Genomic DNA, 22,082 nt, shown 5'->3' on the forward strand with positions numbered 1-22,082 from the left:
GATTTTTCTTTTTCTTTTTCTTTTTCTTTTTTTGGCTTGCAATAATTGAGGGAGGAGATTCACACCTAAAACATCATTTGCTTATGGATTAAATTTATTTCATTACATTTCTCTGTGTCCCACTAGAGCTGAAATTAACTTCATGATCAAATTCCAAAGAGCTTAAAAATTTTAGAACAAAGAAGATTTAGACAAAATAAAACTGACAATGACAAGGAAGCTGTGTCTGATATTTCATATTTTTGAAATCACTTCCAATGCTTACTCATGAATCATGATTACTAATTTTGAAAATAATATGGTATATATATATATATATATATATGAGATGGGTTCAAATTATACCTAGTGTAACTTTACAAAAATTACACATTTTTTAAATCATAGAATTTCTAAGAAATCTAATAGTTAGAAAATCACTATAATCAATGTCATCTTTAAAATTAATTGCTTTCCATATTAGCTAACCTAATTAATTTGATAGAATATTATATTATTTTCTTTTCTACTTTCTTTCTCTCTCTTAATCAATTCATCCCCAACCTTGCACAAGAGCATATTCTCAATGTTCTTGAGTTGCAGATCAAATTTTGATAGTTCAATCTTATTTGGTTATCTCCAAAATATTAGTCAATTAAGCTATGGATATCGGCAATGAAACAAGAGATACTGCTTTTTTGAATTTTATTGGAGGAATTGAGTATTGTTTTGACAGTCCATAATTTCTTGGTCATAAATCTTCAAATTTTTGTGATAATATCACACTGTCAGCAACTTGGTCAATTTTTTTTTTTTTTTTTAATTTTTTTTAAAAAGTGTTCTTTCAATTTTTTGTCTCATATATTTGCTATTACTTCATATGCACCATATAATGTGACACCAAAATAAATGACCAAAAGACTGACTATTAAACGGAAGAGAACGGAAATCAATTAAGGAATCCTCTAATGGCATGCTTAAAGACTAAAGTCTTTAACCAAAGTCTAAGATTTGTCTCATTATCAATACCATAGAGGACACATTCTACATAGAAGTCCAACCGACAAAACTGACATAGTTAATGTGACCAAAATCTGTAGGCACATGTAATAACTCTATTAAGATAAGAGCTACCTACAAATCAAAAGATCAATAACCACTTCTTCCAAGGCACCAAGAACACATCCTCAAGGTTGACAATTCAATCAAAATATATACATTTACCCCTAAGATGTATAGTCATTTGACAAAATTATGCCATAGACTATTCATAAAGTTATTGATTTAATCCAGATTTACTCCCAAATTTTAATTTAGAATGATGGGGCCTTTTTATTGATTTTATCCAAATTTGCACCCATGAATTTAGCCAATGTAATTTCTTCGTCAAATAAATTATATATATGTGTGTGTAAAAAAAATAAACTAAAGAGGAGGAACTTCTCAGTTATTCAATGTCCGTGTCAAGCTATAAAAAGAAGAAGAAGAAGAAGAAGAAGAGTACATTGTGATGTGAGAGTACACTTATTATACTTCTTCTCTCCACATAATTTGGTTTAGTTGGTATATATGAAAAATCAATTACTTAAAAAGTAACAAAAGGTAAATATTTACTCATTTGCTAAAGTTAAGAGGTATTATGATATGAGAGTATTCATTAGGGCATGTAAAGCTCTTGTTAAAACTTTCATATTTAATGCACAATGTTCACAGTATAGCTCATAACTCAGATTAGAGGTTGAAACATCTCAATGTCTCATGATGTATGAATGGGGCTCTAAACCAAACCTAGCCCTAAACTATCTCTCCCCCCAACCCCACCTGTAGTCCCTTGGTTCATGCATGAAAATTCATAACCTTTTCACAAATCTGATGATTAGCCGGAATTGATGGAACTTTAGATCGCAAGACAAAAATGGTACATGGTTGTCATCAACAATTGACAGGCTAAGCATCCTGGAGATGTTCTCATCTCAAACTGGGCATTGGCCCTTGGTTCATCATTGTATACAACCCATGTATGCTGCTTGTGAAACTCCTGCATCTCTGAACATGTCTTTGCCCAGTCCCTTGGTTCATCATTGTATACAACCCATGTATGTTGCTTGTGATACTCCTGCATCTATGAACATGTCACGCAAAGTACAGGCAATGCTATCACTTAACTACATTTTGGATCCTAATTCTTCGGTACACTGAAGGGATGTCATCTGTAATACATTAACTAGTGAGAGGACCTTAAAATAATAATAATAACAAACAATAGTAATAATTAGGCAAACAATAACAACAAAACCATGTATCCTTTTCATCTAATATGTAACTTGATAGATGGTCTCAGGCACTTTTTGCACATAGATTCTTTAAATTGTATATCAAATTAGAAGAAAGAAATCACATATAAAAGCCGGTTCAATGGAGAGATCTATCACACATTGTGATCAACGGTTAAAAACTAAAGCCTCATAATGTATCTGCCACAATGTGTAATAATCATAGAGATATGTGCTTATCTAACACAGATATCTTTGTTTACCTTCTGTCTAATCACAAATCTTCATCAGTCCTAATATAGTCTACTTATGAAAGGATATTATTATCTTTAAAACAAACATAATCTACATAGAAAACAATAATCTCATTGTAATATAATCCCAATTTCAGCTTCAAGCCTCCCCGCATGCCTAGTCCATCTATCATTTCTGACCAATTTTTTCACCACAGTTCAATTCAAAACGTTTTTCTTCATCTCTTTTATTTTATAAGTACTCCCATTTTCACTATAGTCCAATCAAAATGTGATTAACTCAGAGATCATACATTGACTGGTTCTACAAATACAAAATTTGTATTTAAAGCAAAGCAAAAGACAATTCAAGCTGTAATGAAACAGTCAAGACTAAAACAGTAATTTTCCAGAGCTATTTTAAAGATGCAATTTAAGAACTATAAACACAGTACCTGATCTGATTCAGATAATGAGGAAGTTAAAGCATGAAGCTGGTACTTGCTAATATTGAAAATGTTGTAGCAAGATTTGAGCTTTTTCTTTACAAGAGTTTGGAGCCTTATCCTTCCCCCATAAAGTTCCATGATTAAAACTTAAGAGAAGCCCAATGCTTCCTAGAGCAACAAAAACTATAAAAGACAGAAAAACGGAAGCTTTCTTCTCCATTTTGTAACAGAAATAGGCCCATGTAAAGGTTCCTTTGCCTCCTTCAACTTGGAACAGGTTGATAATCTACCATTAAAGCCAGAAAGCTTGCAATTTAGAGACATCCTAACCAAAAACCACCTATTTATCTTCATAAAGAGCCTTGAAAGCTTGAGAAAACCCCCAGCTCCAGCAGAACAAGTTATCAAAATCAAGCCTCCTAGAGAAAGTTCCAAAAGAGAGTAACAAATAGTTGAAAACTCAACAAATTCTTCACCAAGCCCAAGTCACCAAACTCATCAAGACCAATGCTTTGGCTCAGCATACACAAGTAAGAGGAGGAATTCCAAGAAACTCAGTTCCTATTCAACAAACCCAGCTCCAATTATCCAGCATGCCAAGAAAACAAAGTAGTTCCACCTCTTTAAATCCCTACTGCTTCCAGTACCAAGTTTATTTTCTCCAAAACATTTGAAGCCCCCTTTCAAAAGCACACGTCTTTAAAAGCCAGACCAAAGAGTAAATAACCATGCCAAACTAAAAGCTGAACCAAATCCAGTTGTCATTTTGGCAAACCTGTGAGTGTGAGGGAATCATGAATGAGAAAAGAAAAAAAAATTGGCCTTTTCCTACAACTGGTTCTTTCTGCCTCCCAGAGCCAAAAAGAACCATCAAGAGCGTACCATCAACAAAATTAGAAATAAACCCAAACCCATCCTCAAGTGGAATCAATGATCAAAGTGGGATAAAAAGGTAGTCCCATTTTTTCCTCTTTAACCCATAACAGAGAGACGCACATATACACACACTCTTTCTCTCTCTTTTGCTGTTCAGTTTGGTGTCCAGCACCTATGAAGCACTGGTGCGTTTCTGGATTCGGGTGCGGGACTTGGCAATTTTTGAAAAAATAGGGTGCAAGTGCGGCGATTAAAAAATTATTAAAAATATTTTTATTTATATTTTCTATATATTTCAAAGGCAAAAATATATTTTTACTTTGGGAAAGCATGCAAACAACATCCTTTGAAAGCATGCAAACAACAAATGATAACAAATATATTTCATTGCTGGGAAAGCATGCAACAACATCCTTTTCAATATATTTTCTATATGTTATCCTTTTCATTTCAAATATATTTTCAAAGGCAAGAAACACAAAACAAAAAAGAAAACACAAAAGAAGCAACAAATATTCAGAATAAAATTGAGGAAGGACAGATTTAAGATGTTTGGGCCTCATTCAAAGCCAATTTCGGCTGTTCTGGCATGATTCAAGGCCGATTTCGGCCTATTTTGGCTGTTTTGGTCAGTTTCAGCCACCGGCCAATACAATCTGATTCGGCCGATATGACCTGATTCTGGCCGAATTTGCTCGGTTTGGAGCTAATCGGCCCAAATCAGCGCGAAATGAAGCCGAGTCAGCGCAAATCCATTAAAAAAAAAAACTTAGACATGGCTCCGATGCGGGGCAGCCGCATCGCTGGCCGCACCTTGCGTTGGACTCCAGTGCAGCACCCTCCCAGCCGCGTCAGTGCTTCCTAGTCCAGCACTTGATATTTGAGGTTGGCTACATGAATATCTTATCATCTAGTGGGGAACGGTTAAATAAAACAAACGTTTTTTTGTTTTATTTAACAAACATGACTACAGAACCCAAGTTAAAAATAACACCAAAAACCAAACCCCCCCCCCCCCCCCAAAAAAATAATAAATAAATTTTCAAAACTTTAGTTTTGCTTCATTATTTTATTTTTGTTTTAAGTTATAACTACTTCACTTTTGTTGTTCTTTTGCTTTATATTGAGAGTTGAAAGAGACTGGCACTGTGCCATTCAGCGATTAAAGTTGGAGGCATTTGTTTTCTGCTATGCTGCACAGCACTGCAGATATACGGATTTTAAAGTGAGAGAAAATAGGAATTTATGAGAGAGAGAGAGAGAGAGTAACAAAAGAGATTTTAAAAAAAAAAAAAGTATGGAGTTTTATTGAAAATTTTCTCTGTTCAAAATGATGAACACAAAGTATTAAAATATACAATCAGTTATAGAGAAGAACCTAAAGAGTTTTGGAAATCAAAAACAGAATTACAAGATGTATAACCCCACGTCCCAAGTCAATCAAATTAGGTATAGATCAACAAAGAATGCAGCTGTTCTAGAGTTTTCTTGGCATCTTCAAAAATATGACCATTCCGTTCTTTCCACACTAACCACACCAAACAAGCTGGCACAAGATTCCATACATCCAAGGAGTGTTTTCCAAACCAATTTCTGCATCCAAATAATAATTCAGCAACAGTGGAGGGCATCACCAATGAATTCCAAATAACCGGAAAATTCTACTCCAAAGAGCATGAGCTACATCATAGTGGATTAATAAATGATTCACTCTTTCCGCAAAGCACCAACACATACAACACCAAACCACTAGTATGAGCCCCCTCTTCTTAAGGTTGTCAATAGTAAGAATTTTGATTTCTAAGAGATCCAATAGTTATAAAAGGTCAACTCTCAATGTTATTATTAAAATTTATTGCTTGCCACATCAGCTATCTTAATTGAAGAGCATTTTATTCTCTCTACCTTATTTATTACAACTCTTAAAACGTTTAGGAGGGAGAAAAAAAATAGAGAGATGCTACGTCTACAAAATTTTTACAACAAATCACATGTGGTTAGTTGTTATTAGTTCAAATTTGAGATTAACACTAAGATTACTTTTTTGTTCCAACAATAACAACTAGTAACAACTTGCCACTTAGGATTTGTTGTAAAAATGTTGTAGACATATCATTTCTCAAAAAAATATATCATGCAAAATCTCAACGTTTAGAGGAAGAGCAATAAAAAACACACACACACGCACACAAAAATTCTATTCGTTAAGGATTACTGCCTCAACTTTGATAGTTAATTATATTATACAGTTTCCAGGTTGGATTGTTCTTCCTCAAACAAAGGATTACTACCATGATAAGCCAATTGAACCCATGATGTACTTACTTGTAAAAACTAATCCCTAACTTATACAACAAACAGATGAAGCATATCAGCTACAATAAAAGTCAGCAGTCACAAGTAACTTATAAAGAGAAAAAAATAAATAAATAAATAAAAGAAAAAACAAAAAGAAGATCAATGATTAGATGTAGGTCTAACATTTTTACATTAAAAATAAAATAGAACCAAATTGGAAGGATCTCTCTCTCTCTCACACATAGGTATAGTTTCTCTCTTTCTAAACTTTAGATTATGCTTACTAATGATTCTCTCTCTAAACGTACAAGGAGGTTGTAATAAATAAGGTAGAGAGAAAAAATTGCTAGTTGATGTGGCAAGCAATGAATTTTTGATGACAACATGGATACTAGAACTTTTTCTATCATAAGATCTCTTAGAAATCTATGGTCTAAATAAAGTGTAACTTTACAAAAGTTACACTAGGTATAACTTGAACCCATTATATATATATATATATATATATATAGGGTTAGGTTCAAGTTACACCTGGTGTAACTCTAAGCAATGTTACACCATCCAATAACTTTTTATAGAATTCATATTTTGAAAATCCCACTGTTAAATTACATGTTTTATATGTTCTTAACATTCATACAAATTTTTATGTTAATTGGTTATTATTTACCATTCGATCCATAAACTCATTTTTTATTCATTATTTTAAACTACAAAAATTTGAATTTAAATAATTGATTGATGTCATGATTATTAATTTTTTATTACCTTGAAAATTTACAAGCATAAAGAATATATGAATATAATGTAATCTAATGGTGGATTTTTAAAAATTCACATCCAATTAAAAAATATTGAGTGGTGTAACATTACTTAAAATTACACTAGGTGTAATTTGAACCCAACTCATATATATATATATATATATATATCATAATCCCCATAGAAAGTTTATGTGGCATACCTATTTTGCTGCATTATCCATCTGTAGATAAATTTTATCCAAGAGCTTCTCTTGAACCAAATATTATCATCAACAAAATAGTTTTCTACTAATCTAATTTATTCTTGTTTCTCCTTTTACTCCACCACTGAAATTTCTCTGGTGGTTTAAGCAAACATGCTTGAATAGTTGGAGTATTGTATTGGTAATAGTTGCACCTTCAAGACGCAAAATAATAATTAGGCCATTTAGTGTTGCTACCCTACAGCGCTGTGTGGGAACGATTGTATATCAAATGCATCATTAACCAATTTCCATCCTCATGTACAATAGTTATACAGCAGACATTCATCAATTTGATCTAAAATCTATTGCAAAATATAATATGAAATTGTTTGGAGCAATCTTTACTTCTCAATAATTATCTATGTTCAAAAGTGTAAAGAAAAATTATCTGCAAATGATGATAAATATGATCAGAAGGTAGGCAGGGAAAACGGCAGCAGAGACCACTGAGTGTGTATATTTTATTAACCATTGGTTGCAATGAAAAAATAACTTGAATTCACATTTCTGAGGTATACAACAGCCAAAAATTCAAATATAAGTATCATATAAGGTGTACCTTACATGTAGTTATAATTTATTAGGAAAAGTGGTGAGCTGTGTATTCACAACATCCAAGGAGCAGCACTTGATCCTGCAAAAATACAGCACCAAGAATGTCAAATCTTAAACTCCTGGTTCTCTCACATTTGAAATGGCAGCAAAAGCATGGTGTAAGAATGTCAAACAATGACCAACTAGTCAAATTGGCAATAAAAAGAACATATTCTATAACAATGATCAACCAGTAGGACTATATTCCATGTCTCTAGCTAAAGTTTGTGGGCCACAAACAATTTCAATTATTTTCATAGGCCTTAGCAAGGATCCAGGAAGAGTACCCAAAAGAATAATGATAAACTTTCCTTCAAAAGCTTAGAATTCCAAAGTAAAATAGAACAATAAAATATAATTAAAAAATTGGTGAAAGTAATGATAAGACAAGGGTTACATTAACCCACACATGACAATCAGTAATAGTGAATGGTAAATCTTTGCATGCCTCATGAAGTGGACATCACTAATCGAAAACTCCGCTTCCCCATCCCCATGGGCCAAAACTAACTTTTTTATTTTATTTTTAATAGGAAGGGTCTTGTTAATAAGTGCCCTAAGGGCACAAGTTAAAAATTAATAAATGCTCGATTATGAGCTATAATGCACACTTTTCAAAAAATAAAATACACATATTAATAATTCATTGGCTTACACACACAATTTCATTGTGGTAGTGTGTGATTTTTTGGATATGTGTGTATAGTTTGACTTTATTTTTAAAAAAAAATGTATAAAAATATTATTTAACAAAGCAATAAATGCATTTTAATAACTGCCCTTAGGGCATTCGTTAACAAAATTCATAAAGGGTAAATCTCTGAAGTGTGAAGTTTAGCCAAACACAACTACATATTTCTACCTTTTGCAACATTTGTGTAAACCAAAGCCTTTGATCCTATTTCAATAAGAGCGATGCTTAGGGACAATTCCTTAAGTGTTGTACCTTAGCTTCCCCAATTAAATTTAAGCATGTGACTACATTGGCCAATGCAATACAAAATGTCTTATCTATCCCAAGGACAATTAAATTTATCAATGTGGCTCATGGATTAATACAACCATGTGGTTTAATTTAATTGGGGAACCTAAGGCATTAACAGCTAAGGAATTGTATTTAAGTTTTATCCTTCTATAATATGCCAAAAGCTTGTTCATCCTGTCATTCTTTTGTAATTAGAAAATCAAACTCAAAAAATTTTAAATCAACTTTCTTAGAGGAAGGATTGAAAAGAATTGTAATGAAAACATTAAACAGATTAAAAAATCAAAGTATTAGCACTAACAAAAATAAATAAATAAAATAAAGAGTAATGCAAAATGGTAAAAGGATTTAGAATGAGCACCTTCAGCTTACCTACTGTATGATGGAGTGGTAAAGGGACTGGCTCAAAAATTAATCTACACCTCCCAGGTGGAAAAAGAATGTAATCTATGGCAGTGGATTACTGGATTCCATTTGAAAGTCACTCATAAGTCTTTTTGGAGAGTCCACTGCATCTTTATATCTTGATATTTTATAAAAGGAATCTCAACTCAATGTATGTCCCTTAAAACTCTCAATTTGTCAGCAATTTGATGTGTATCTATGGATTTGTCTAATTTTGACAATTCTCTAGACAAGATTAAATATGTCTGGAAATTGAGAATGTAATTTCTAGATTCCATAACATGAAGAAGCTTCATGCATGGATCTGACTGCCCTTCCTTCAATAACCCATCAACCAATACTGTCCAAACAATCTCATCTTTATTCCATTCTTTCTCAAGCATGCTCTCAAAAAATGTTTGAGCTTCTTCCACCCGACTTACCCTGCAGAGAGCACAAATAAGTGCTTTGTAGATTGGTAAGCGGGGCATAAAGCCTCCAATTGTCATTGAGTTGAATATTTTCAGAGCATGGTCCACTTCTAAGTTCTTGCAATGAGCAACTAATAGAGAGTCATTAATTTCTTGATTAGGAGATAAACCTCTCTCCTTCATATTCTCCACCAATTGATCTGCTTCCCATGGTCTGCCTTCTCTACACAATCCTCTCACTAGAGTACTGTATGTATCTACAGTAGGTTCGCATCCATTCTCTGACATTCTAGTTAAGAGACTACATAATATTTCAAAGTTGGTATATCTCTCATGTGAGCTGCAACTGTACACTGCTTCATGTTGGGCAACAACCTTTTCTGTGAGCAACTGACATTCCTTTTGCAAACCTTTCAACATGACACTGTAAGTTCGGTAATTGGGTTTGCAACTCGCATTAACCATTTTCCGAAGAAGTAAGAACGCATGATCTAGTCTACCAAGCATAACAAAACCATCAATAAGTGCAGTAAAGGTCACCACATCAGGAACTAATCCTTTCCTCTCCATTTCTTCAAGTAACCTCTCTGCATCATCAGCTTTTCCCTCTAGACATAACCCATAAATGAGTGAACTATATGTGTACAAATTAGGTGAGCAATTCCTTTTTTCCATTTCATGGAAGATCTTGAATGCAAGATCAGTCCCACCGTTTCTACAGAGCCCATCGATCAAAGATGTGTAGGTAATGACATTTGGTAGCAATCCTTGCTCTACCACCTTCTTACATAACTTCTCAGCCTCAGAGAAGCGATTAAGTTTGGATAACCCATTTATAATGGCATTGTAGGGTTCTATACTTGGACTGCAACTACTTTCCCCCATCTTCTCAAATAATGATAGGGCAATGTCTAACTTGCCCTCTTTACAGTATCCATCAATCATAGCAGTGTAACTGACCTGATTTGGACTAATACCCCGTTCCACCATTTCATGGAAAAGAGTACATGCAGAATCCAGCTTGCCACCCTTGCAGAACCCTGAAATAAGTTCGCTATAAGTCCACTCGTCTGGTTCACATCCATTCGCCTTCATCAAATCCATTAACCTCATAGCATTGTTCAGGTTTCCCAATTTAAGGTACTGATTGATGAGTGTGTTATATGTAACCACAGTTGGAGAGGGACCAGCTTTAAGCATTTTGTTGAAAAGAACCATTGCCTTCTCAACATCACCCATCAAGCAAAATCCCTTTATAATTACATTGTAAGTTAGGGCATTTGGCGTCATATAATGACCTTCCATCCACTCAAAAATCATCAAAGCAACACCAAATCTTACTCCAGCACACAATTCATTTATCAAAGAATTAAATGCTACTTTATTTGGAACCAAACCATTTTTCAACATCTTATGGTATAGTCCAATTGCAATCTCAAGCTTCCCAGCTCGAGACAACCCACTGATCAATGCTGTAAATGTCTGAACATTCGGATCACAACCCCTCTTCCTCATGCTCCCCACAAGTTGAATTGCCTCATCCACACGCCCAGCCTCACATAATGAAGTAATTGGTACCGTATAAGTATACACAGTTGGCTCAATCCCTTTCTCAATCATTCCTTCAATCATGTCCAACGCCTCGTCTATCCTCCCATCATTACATAGCCCATTAATAAGCGTTGAATATGTAACAGAATTTGGGTCACACCCCTCCTTCACCATCCTATCGAAAACCTCAAATGCTGCCTTTAAGTTACCATTCCTACAATGCCCAAGAATGAAAGACGTATACGTGAAAACATCTGGGCACATATCAAACTGAAAAATCTTACTCAAAACCAACTCTGCCTCTTGAACCTTACCCTTCTTACACAAAATATTAATCATAGTATTGAATGTAATCAAACTTGGTGTAATCCCACTATTCAACATTTTAGTATAAACATCTTGTGCTAAACCAATCATATCAAACTTGCCCAATTGAATTAAAAGCGTGTTAAAGCTATACAAAGTAAACCCAAAACCATTTTCACTTATCTCATTCAAATACGACATAGCCCTGTTGAGCTCGTCCTCATTTCGACAAGCTTTGATCATTTGTATCCTCACGTGGTCCACATGCTCAAATTTGCGCTCGCGCAACAGCCTATCGAGCATGGACACGAAACAGCACGTGTCCCGTTTGTGAAAATGCCTCTGAGAGAACCAGTAGAAGAAACGCAAAGCGGAGTGCGTGTTGTTGTGGATTTGGAGGATTTTGGAGACGTGGCGGGGCTTGAGTTTAGGGGTTAAGGTTTTGAGTTGTGGGTTTTTTTCCCACTGGGGATCAGAGAGGATGTGGCAGATTTGGGAGACCAAGTTTGGGGGTTCGGAAGAGCCATTGCTGATGGGTTTTGAGGAAAAGTAGTGGAAACCCAATTGAGAGAGAAGGGTTTGGAGGTAAATGGGAGATGAGTTTTTGAGGAAACAATGGGGCTTTAACATCTTGGGCGGTGGAAGAAGGTCATGAGGTGGTGGTGTTTGTGTTGGTGGTGCTTGAGGATTTCATTCTCAAAGTACCTAACGGCATTGAAGACAACCAAGACTCCTCATACCTCCTTTTTCGGTTTTTGTAAAAAGACCAAGTTCTCATTAATTTTTTTTAAACTAATTATTATTATTCCACACAAGTTTAAATTATTATTATTTTTTTTTAGCAACAAACTCACGCTAGGCAATCCATATATCTAAATATATAATAATAGATGAAGATGAGGAAACTTAAATTAGAATTCAAAATTAAAGTTTTAATTTTATGTCATGTGTTCTAAATTATTTATTTTTAAAGAATTCTATTTCTTAATTATAGAACCAAATCTGGGATCACATCATAAATACTTATCCAAGTGAGTTATTAAGTATAAAAACCAAAAAGTTTAGAATAAATGAATCATAAAAAAAAAGTGTTTCACAATAATTTTTCTTTTAAATGAACAATTTACATTTTATACCTTATAATATCCTTACAAATTTTTTTAAAGAATTAACAAAATATAAAAATGACTATCAATAGTATTTAAATTATATATATATAGGAATTATATTATGCATTTTATTGTATATCTTTAAGTGTATCAATGCATACGCATAGGGTTACAAGGCAGTATGATTCTAAGAGAGAAGGACATATGTACCACAAACTCCATTTTGAAAAGTGGTGATAATTATGTAGTGTATACGAGACACATGACTATAATTTTTAAACCACAATTTTCAGTAATAATTGTGAAATTATGAAATCATATTTTGAAAAACGATTTCAGTTGTGTATCTTGTACACAGAGTCTGTAATTATCATAACTCATTTTATAATTTTTCTTTATATATATATAATTTGATAATTATATTTCATATTGTATTTTTATTCATTTTCTTTAAATATAGTTTGATTTAAAAAAAAAAATATATATATATATATATATATAATTTGATCATTGTATATTTTATATCAATAGAGTGGTTCAATTCTTGATTCTATCTCATGAGAAGAAGTTATACAATTTTTTTTAGAAGAAGTTATATGATCGAGTTACAAGACATTTGATAAGTTATCTATATATATATATATATATATATATTGTAAGAACATGATTTTGTAACGAACCGTAACAGTATTGGGTTCGCACGTAAAAAGGCCCAAACAATATCATTTGTAGAGCGTGAGTTTGAAAGGTTAGGCCTTAGTCACCAGGCGGTGGGTTTTTCGTGGTGTTCATGCAGGGTTAAGTTTTCTTCACCCCTGGAGTCTTTCTCCTAGAGGTGGGCTGGGAGGCTCTGGTTTTTTGTCATTTTTCCCAGCCCCTTCTTTAGATTACTTATTTTAAATTTTATATTAGCCTGCGTTCACTGTCCTTCGTCCACGTATAGGGTCAACCTTTCCAAGACTAATACTTGTCCCATCAGCCCATACCCAAAGTCGTTGGGGGTGGTTGTAAAAGTCGAAGAATACGGCTCTGTCAGGTGCAGAGTATTGAATGGTAGTAAGGGCAGCTTTCCCTGGATATTTTAGATTTTCTTTCAAACTTAGTCCTATACCCTTTTTGCCCCTCTTTCCGGTGGGACTTTGGGTCTGCCGAGGACTGAACTGTCATCGGCTGTATCCCAAGGCTATCTTGTGCTTTATATTATCGAGTTTGGGCCATAGCCCTCCTCGGCTTGGGCCTTTGGACTCTCCACGGATAAATGGGCCTGACCCATAAATTATTTGGGCCCCACATATATATATATATATATATATATATTAACATGCTTTATAAGAAGAAAGTTAAGGTCAAACATAGCTTTCGTACTTAAAATATAGTAGTATATGTATAGTATTATTTTGTTTATTTTGTTTTTTTTTTTTTTTGTATTTTGTTTAGAACTTATTTGTATAGGGTTTCAATTAATTTAATTGATATCTCTTCTATCATTAATTGATAAAAATATTTTATAGTCAAATTAGGACTAGATTTGAAATTCACCTATTAAAAAACACTCATTAATGTCTTAACTTGATCCCACACAAGGAGCAATCAAATAAATAAAAAGGAATGGATGTTTTCAATCTATGATTATGATGATTACTCTTTATCATTATGTCAAGATACCAATTAATTTTTTGTATAGGTAGGATTCAAATTTAGATCTTTTGTTTGACAACAAAAAACTTTCTCAATTGAGTTACTTGTTATCGACTAACCATTTTTAAAAGCAATATTTAAGAAGTTTGGACAGGATATGATTGGCCACGCTCTTACGAACTGTTCTATTGAATGAGAATAGTCAGAATGAACTCATTTCTACAAAAAAAAAAAAAAAAGGGTCGGAAGGAACTCTTAACTATTTTATAAACAATGTGTTTCAATTAGCTCAATTCGTAAAGTTTTTTTTTTTTTTTTTTTTTGCCTTGGATAAGAGATTTGAATTTGAATTCTGCCTGTACCATTAATCAATTGTTGCATTGAAACAAAAGTCATAAGCTCAAATCCTATTATACTTATAAAATAAAAAATAAAAAATAAAAACCATATTTGGGAAGAAGTTTGGGCATGATATGGTTGGCCACGCCCTTGAATCCCGTGTATTTCTGGGCTTCTATTTCCGGCTTCACCTATGAGACCCAAAACATTCGAGACAAGGCCCATTTTAGCGACTAAACGTATAAACACTCAATGGGTTTGTTAGCCTGATACAGCCCAGGATAGCATAAGCCAACAGCTGGGCAACCACACTAGTTAAAGTACACAAAAGTCCCTAGTGTTTTTTGTTGAATTTGGTCCAAGCACAAGGAAAATTCAAAATCAAACCCAAAGGAGGTTTGGACTTTGGTCTATATGGGTGGGTATATGTTTTATTTTTTATAAATAGCTTTAAAGACACACCTAATCATATACCCAATTTCATAACTTGCTAATATATGAGTTTGTCATGGAATTACACTTATATTTTTCTACAATCTATCATGGAAGACCAACCAATTTAGCATCAAACCTAACCTGTTCACCTTATGGCTAAATTGAGATTACTTCGGCCTAACTTTGTTTCCAACACCCAATAATAGCTAATAGGTACTGTTTACTACCCCATGTAAAAGGAGAGTGCTTTGTTTTATACTTTGCTTTAAAAAATAAGCAAAGTATTGAGGTATACTGGCCAAAGCTGTGGAGGTATAGCACAAGATCAAATAATGTGATGGATATAACTTATTTCACAACAAATTTCATAATTGTTGAAATGATTAACTTGAGTGATGGACACAACTAAAACTCGTGAATTTATTATTTTTTTTTTCCACCACCCACAAGATCATTTCGGTTATTGTGAAAGTTTTTCATAAAAAAAAAAAAAAAATTATATCCATAGCGTTAATTATAAATGAAAGAAGTTTAATATCCCAAAGAAAATAGATAGTATTATTTTGCAAATTCATGTTTGGCTACTCTGATAGATAAAAACTATCCGTTAGAGCCAAACACAAGTAGCAAGAAGACAACATATGTACAGTTCTCTTTTATATCTTATTGGCTCATCCATTGCCTTTGCAAAGGTGAGTGGATATGGCAATAACCAGCCTCACCCTCAATATGTGCAGCTTTCCTTGGCTTCAGACCTTAGCGCCACCGCCTCGCATGAGGGTTTGTTGCTATTCTTCTACTCAGCTCTCTGTTCACAAAACCTTGACACACATTCACAGTTCTGGTGTCATAGCTTGCCTTCGTGCCAATAGGTCTCTCTCTCTAATATTTTAGTTTAGAGACTGTTTTGCTGTCTTATACTCTTATTAATGGCTTAGTCACTGTATCTTTTTTCTCCTTTTGGATAGCGCAGAGCTGGCACTGGAAGCTGCACGTGCTGCACTTAGTGGTGGCATCTCAGTTGTGAGTATTTTTTTTTTACAAATTTTTCTTTCATAACTTGAACTAGAGTTTCATGTCAAGTAAACTGTCTTAATAATTAATGAATCACATGCGTAACAATCACAACTTCTAAGACTCAACTTTTATTATATAAATATTGGGAATATTGGACTTTTGCCCTTATTTTGCAAAAATAAGAGTAATATGTATATGTTTTGAAACTATTTAGGTCTGTGTCCCTATTTTGAAACTCAATTTTAACAAAATTGAGTACAAGTGGAATTCAACATTAGCAATGTTGAGTTCTATGCATATTTTGCCACATAATTTTTTTTTTTTTAAAAAGTTTAAGTGAAACTTCACTTTGCTAAAGTTGAATTTCAATTAAAAATTTACATATAACTCGATTTTGAGGATATCGAGTTCTATACTGAACTCGATTTTGTTAAAATCGAATTTCAAAAATAGGAACACGAACCTAAATAGTTTCAAAATATGGACATATTGCTGTTATTTTTTCAAAATAAGGGCAAAAGCCCAATATCCCCTGTAAATATTAACTAGCTTTTATAATCTTAAAAGTTGATTCAGTTGCATTGTTTTGGACAGTGTAGAAGAACTTATTGCACCCACATTGCTTTTCCTTTAATCTATGGATTGTGATTAGTTAGATTCTTGTTGTTACTTAAGGTCCCTTGGGAAATTTTTGCATTGTTAATTGGTGAAATATTCGCTTTATGTTAATCATTTTATAAAGAAATACGATGGTAATTTATTCTTATTCTGCAATTAGTTGCAGTAGTCCATGATTATATGGTTTCTGATTTGTTTCTCTTTCTTGATATGTAGCTAGAGATTGTGATGTCTACCCCAGGTGTATTCGAGGTTGTTTAGAATGCAATCTTTTCCAATTCCCCAATGCAATTGGCTTCTTGGGCTTGGGAGTTAATGTGCTTTCTTTCTCTTTTGCATAGGTTCTTCAGCAGCTGGTGCAGGAGCATCCTACTACAACCTTAGGAGTAATTCTCTTCATAGCTCCTCTTGAATTTCTTAATATATCATTTATGTTCAAATTGACGGTGCTTGACAAAAATCCTTGCTAGAGTCTATGCTTGTCGGTATAGTTATCTGTGCATGATCTATGGACAAATTCTGTGCTTGATTGGAAGGACATTAGACTGGTGTTTCTCATTTGTTGGATGTTATATGAACATGTGAGCTTGATTTATAATGATCTGTGATGAGCTAATTAGCTTAATTACTAGTTATCTGACAAAATGCTATAACAAATTGCCCCTTTTAGATATTATCTTTAGGCACATTTCATATAAATCCAACTAGATGCAATTTTAAGTTCACAATCTGGTTTTGGATGCATGTGGATGGGTTTGTTTGTTGCTGACATACCATAGATAATTATAAATAAAGAGCCCGATTTTGATTTACTATCTGTGAAATAAGAATAGGTCATAACTACTTGGAGGACTATCAAAAACTATCTTTGTAATAGACTTTGAATGTTTTTACTGTTCCATCTTCAATCAAGAGAAGTCATAGAAAGGTTCCATATATATATATATATATCTATGCAAGTACTGCTTTGCAAGAGTTTCTCACTTCTGAAAAATATTAAGCATCCTGCAGGTTGGGACTGTTTTAAATGTTGAGGATGCCAAAAATGCAATAAATGCTGGAGCGAAATTTCTGATGAGTCCTGCAATGGTGAAAGTATGCATTTTGAATTCTGCAGTCTCATGCATTTTGAATTATTTTGTCCTTTTTAGTGATCTTCATGATTCTTGTAATTTTCCATCTTGAATTTAATCCTAAACAAACCTGTTAGAAGACATCACTAATACTGCTTCTTCTGTATACTCTAAACATGCTTATTGGCTGTCAGGACATTATGGTTGATGCCCAATGTGGTGAAGTTTTGTACATACCTGGAGTGATGACCCCAACAGAAGTGAGGCCATCTTATAAAACTTAAAACTCTCTTTCATTTCTAAGCTTTATAGCGTTTGTAAAAATTTTCTTAACGCACTTGACTTCTTATAATGTTTATCTTGTTGGACACTTCTATTTCAGAGTTATTTTTTTTCTACTGTTCTGTTTGAGATTTGAAACTTTTGAGTCAGAAGGAGAACTTAAAACCTGATTGTGATTTACAGATATTGTCTGCATATGATTCTGGTGCCAAAATTGTCAAGGTAAGTCTTGACATGTTCTATGTCGTTTAAGATTGGGCAGTTCATATGGTAGTCACCGTCCAATGCCGTATGCACTCCTGACTCCTTTGTTCAAAGGATATTAATGTGAAAGCTCATTATTTATTTGATATCCTGTATCCACTAGTCATTACGGTTGCTAGGTACACAATTATGGTAAATGTCCCCAATTGACCATTAACTTCTTTTAAACATATATCAGTGCTTGAATGGTCATGATTTTCTTTTTGGTTCAAAAATAAAAGTCATCTTTCTAAATGAAATTATATAAAGTTATGCAAGCGACAATAATAAGTTCTGTAGCTTAGCTTTCTGAGTTAGAATAAGATATCAATGGAAATTGGATCTAAATTATAGTAAACTGTTTTTAATGAGAGGAATGTGCATCTTCATTTCTCCTGTAACCAACTCGGATTCAAGATTTTTCATTTTAATTGGTTCATCTTGTCTCAAATCTACCCTATCTAAATTTAATCTTTTAGTTTTCTATCTTGTGAATTGATCATGCTTTAGACTTATGCAAAAAAGATCATGCATGCATAGGCTCTGCTTCCTTGAGTTGGCACCTTGGACCCGGTTAGTGTTTTTAGCACAGAATTTTAAAAGTATTTCTGTGCCTTGAAGTGGTCTTTCTTGTCTTAGGTTGCTCTATAAAGTTTTTCCAGCCCACATTTTTCTTCTGTACACAATTTCAGAGTGATATTGGTGTCTATTTATTTTAGTCTTATAATTAAATTCAACTGTTAATTCACTAGACTAGGCATACTTTGTCTCACAAAGCTTCCATTCAGATAGTTGAGAGTTCCTTACTTATATTGGCATTATGTAGGTTACTTACCCCCTAAATACTGGCTCATAAGTCATAAATGCATTCTTCTTCATTAATCTAAAGAATCTTCATAAGATTTGCACAGTGAAGAAAGTATGGCTTAGTATATGATTGGTTCTTTCAAACATTTGTATTCTCTAGTTTCCTCACTAAGAATTCTGGGATTTTATACTGTTTGAATGTCAGAAAATAGTTCATCTATAGATGTACCTCATGGATTTATTTTTCTTCTATTTGGTGGACTAGGTTTATCCCGTCTCTGTACTAGGTGGTAGTCGGTATATTTCTGCACTCAAGAGGCCTTTTCATCACATCTCAATGGTTGCTTCTCAGGGCATAACAATAGGTAACTTTGTCTCTGACCTGTATCTCTTAAAGACTCACTACTGTAATTTTTGTGTTCATGCTCAAAAGTAAGAAAGATTCAAAATTCCACCCTTCTGCTATTTATTATCAAGTATAAGAAAGAGAGATGATTTTGCATCTGGGAATTGTATTCATATCCCTGCATTATCCAAATTGTTCTCATGGCTAAGACATTTATTGGGAGTTCTTTCAAACTTTAAAAATATATATATATATATATATATTGAAATGCGTGTATCAGCCCTTCAAATAAATGAAAATCATGCATAGAATAACATTTTCTTGATTCATGTGTACTTTTCATAGATTGAAATTCAAACTTGCAGTATTCTTGGAACATGTGTTTTTGGAGAACTTAAAGAGACATTATGTTCAGAAATATTTGTTAAGTTGATATGTTTTATATTCTTATTTTCTGTGTGCAATGTGATGTTATTTTTTTTCTAATCTGATACAGATTCAGTCAGAGAATATATCACCCAAGGAGCATCAGCAGTTGTATTATCTGATGCCATATTTGATAAGGAGGCAATTAGTCAAAATAATTTCAATGAAATATGTCGACTTGCACACTTTGCAGCTTTGCAAGGCAATGAAGCATTATTATGGTGAGATCTTTTGTTGTCTATAGATATTGCTTGGTTTTGTCTTTGCTAGACTATTATAGCTGTAGCCTTTGTTTGAAGTTGCCAATGCTACCATCTTCAAAATTATAAAAGATCAATAAAGAGTGAGAAATACTAGACTAAATAAAACGAATGCGATTTGTTCTAAACCAGATATGCTGGATCTAAAAGGTACACTTGTCATGACAAACCTTTAAAGTCATAACTGCTAACCCACGAAATTGTAGGCAAACTATTTCTTCATCAATGTATATGGATTTTATGTTCGAATGCAGACAGAAATTTCATTTTTTAAAATCCAATGCTAAATTGATGACCTATGTATAAATTAAGAAAAATGTGTGGCATATAATTTCTGAGTAGCAGATTATTGGTTTTGCTAACATTCTACATAAATAGGTCAATTAACATTTTAGTAATCCCAGAGTATTTTGAAAATCTAACCTTATTTGCCACCATACTAGGTTTTCACTCATTAATATTCATGTTTCTTTTGCCTAAGTTAACTTTGATAACTTCATATCAGTATTGTGTTAGAAGATGCTTTTGTGCAACTAAATTTAGTTAGTGAAAATTTTGTTTTTCTTTTTTCATATCTCCCTCATGAGTTTCTTGTGGTCAAGAAACCATGAATTAAAATCCTTTGTTTTCATGGTGCTGCCTTCAGTTTCTCCCACTGTAATTGTGGAAGATTTAAATAGCATGATGATGACTTATGGCCATCATAAAGTTAATGCATCATTTCCATTTATTAAGGTATATTGTTAGTTAGTATATGTTTAAATTGTCCATCTTGATAAAAGCTCCCTCAAAACAAGTACCAGGTTTAATTCAACTCACACAAACGAAAAATAGAATAAAACACTTCAGCCTACAAACCAGACCAACCTGATTTACACATAGGTTGGTTGACTTGGTTCAGTTCAACTATATGATGCTTTGACTTTGATCCTTGATTATGGAATAACGATCATTTCTGTGTTAATTGATTCCTGGATTCTGATCCAACTTGATCTGAATGTGTAGCTCCCTTTCCTTTTTGATCCACCAAAATAACAACAAAAAAGTCCCATAAGGTAGGAGAAGAACTTTGACAGCTTGGACTCTCAACGTTCCAAAAACAATCTATTACACATATCATACATATCACATATGGGGCTAGGGAAAAGGTTGTGTGCTTTTGAGGAACATCCCATATGGTAGATAATGCTTTTGCCATTAATGGTTCTGACTGATTTGTGTGTCATGCTGATGCAGGAAGAAAAGGAGCACGCTAAACTAATTGCATTACAAGTGCCCCAAAAGTTTCCTTTGCATCTCCTACACCAGGGTTAAAGCATCAGAAATTTTTTAGGACAAAACTGATGCATATACGCAAGAAATACATGATGGATACCTACTAGACTATTGAGGTAAAAGATCAGCCCTTCATTGTTGTCTTCATTTAGTGTGCCTTTTCTTGAACCTAAAGTAGCCCTCCATTGTTTGTCAACTGACATGCTAAAAATAACATGGACTGTGGTTTGGAGCTGATACGTATTTATAATGCTAGGAAACTGAGACCCACATGATCATATCTTTGTTATGTCCAATTTTGAAATATTTTTGGCACTATGATCATTGCCATTGTTTTCATTATTATTGTTGTCATCACTACCTTAATTATCATTTATTGAATTCAGTTCTTCCCATATTTTTTCAGATTGATGGCTATTAACAAAACCTGGCCGACTACCCCTGGATATCTACTCTGAAGAGCTAAAAATTGAACTTTGAACAGATTAATTAGCTTGTTGGTAAGGTCGGTTAAGTCGACATTACAGTGTAGACATTTGGAATGCATTCCCCCCTCCTCTCAAGTGGTGTATTTGGAGAGAGAAATGCTCGGAGTTTCGAAATGTGGAAACTTCAGTTTTGGACTCGAAACTCTCATTCCTAGGACCTTTGTTTGAGTGGATGGTAGACATGAGTAGTATCTTTGAGTAGCATGATCTTTGTAATTTTCTTTCAAATTGTTGGTGAATCTCGTGTACTTCTTTTGTACTTGGGTAGTTGGTTTGTGCTACTTTTATGCTCTCTTAATGAATCATTTACTTGGGTACTTGGCTTTCTTTGCATTCCAAATCACTAATTTCACACCAC

General features: G+C 33.6%; 2 protein-coding genes across 20 annotated transcripts; one reads left to right on the plus strand and one right to left on the minus strand.

The window, feature by feature from the left end:
• Positions 1-1,603: 1,603 nt before the first annotated feature.
• LOC115986779 (pentatricopeptide repeat-containing protein At5g65560-like) lies at positions 1,604-12,113 on the minus strand. 13 transcript variants are annotated; one of them, XM_031110069.1, is made up of 5 exons: positions 9,069-12,113; positions 7,677-7,751; positions 7,073-7,269; positions 2,941-3,709; positions 1,604-2,189 (listed from the first exon to the last, which is right to left on the minus strand). In XM_031110069.1, exon 1 carries the CDS (start codon positions 11,996-11,998, stop codon positions 9,248-9,250), a length of 2,751 nt encoding a protein of 916 aa, XP_030965929.1. In that variant the 5' UTR covers positions 11,999-12,113; the 3' UTR covers positions 1,604-2,189; positions 2,941-3,709; positions 7,073-7,269; positions 7,677-7,751; positions 9,069-9,247. The 13 variants fall into 13 exon arrangements, with proteins under 13 accessions (XP_030965929.1, XP_030965934.1, XP_030965928.1 ...); XM_031110074.1 differs by lacking the exon at positions 7,073-7,269 and having other exon boundaries at positions 9,058-12,113; XM_031110068.1 differs by lacking the exon at positions 7,073-7,269 and having other exon boundaries at positions 1,605-2,189; positions 7,682-7,751.
• Positions 12,114-15,559: 3,446 nt separating this feature from the next.
• LOC115984324 (putative KHG/KDPG aldolase) lies at positions 15,560-21,317 on the plus strand. 7 transcript variants are annotated; one of them, XM_031107316.1, is made up of 11 exons: positions 15,565-15,761; positions 15,858-15,912; positions 16,741-16,776; positions 16,866-16,910; positions 17,536-17,619; positions 17,792-17,857; positions 18,063-18,101; positions 19,195-19,294; positions 19,772-19,922; positions 20,967-21,016; positions 21,198-21,283. In XM_031107316.1, the coding sequence occupies exons 1-10, from the start codon at positions 15,592-15,594 to the stop codon at positions 21,013-21,015; spliced, it is 795 nt and encodes a 264-aa protein (XP_030963176.1). In that variant the 5' UTR covers positions 15,565-15,591; the 3' UTR covers position 21,016; positions 21,198-21,283. The 7 variants fall into 7 exon arrangements, with proteins under 7 accessions (XP_030963182.1, XP_030963179.1, XP_030963181.1 ...); XM_031107319.1 differs by lacking the exon at positions 18,063-18,101 and having other exon boundaries at positions 15,561-15,761; XM_031107321.1 differs by lacking the exon at positions 19,195-19,294 and having other exon boundaries at positions 15,561-15,761; positions 21,198-21,212.
• The last annotated feature ends 765 nt before the right edge of the window (positions 21,318-22,082 follow it).

Source organism: Quercus lobata, chromosome 4 (genome assembly GCF_001633185.2).
Source record: "Quercus lobata isolate SW786 chromosome 4, ValleyOak3.0 Primary Assembly, whole genome shotgun sequence".
NCBI classification, from domain to species: domain Eukaryota; kingdom Viridiplantae; phylum Streptophyta; class Magnoliopsida; order Fagales; family Fagaceae; genus Quercus; species Quercus lobata.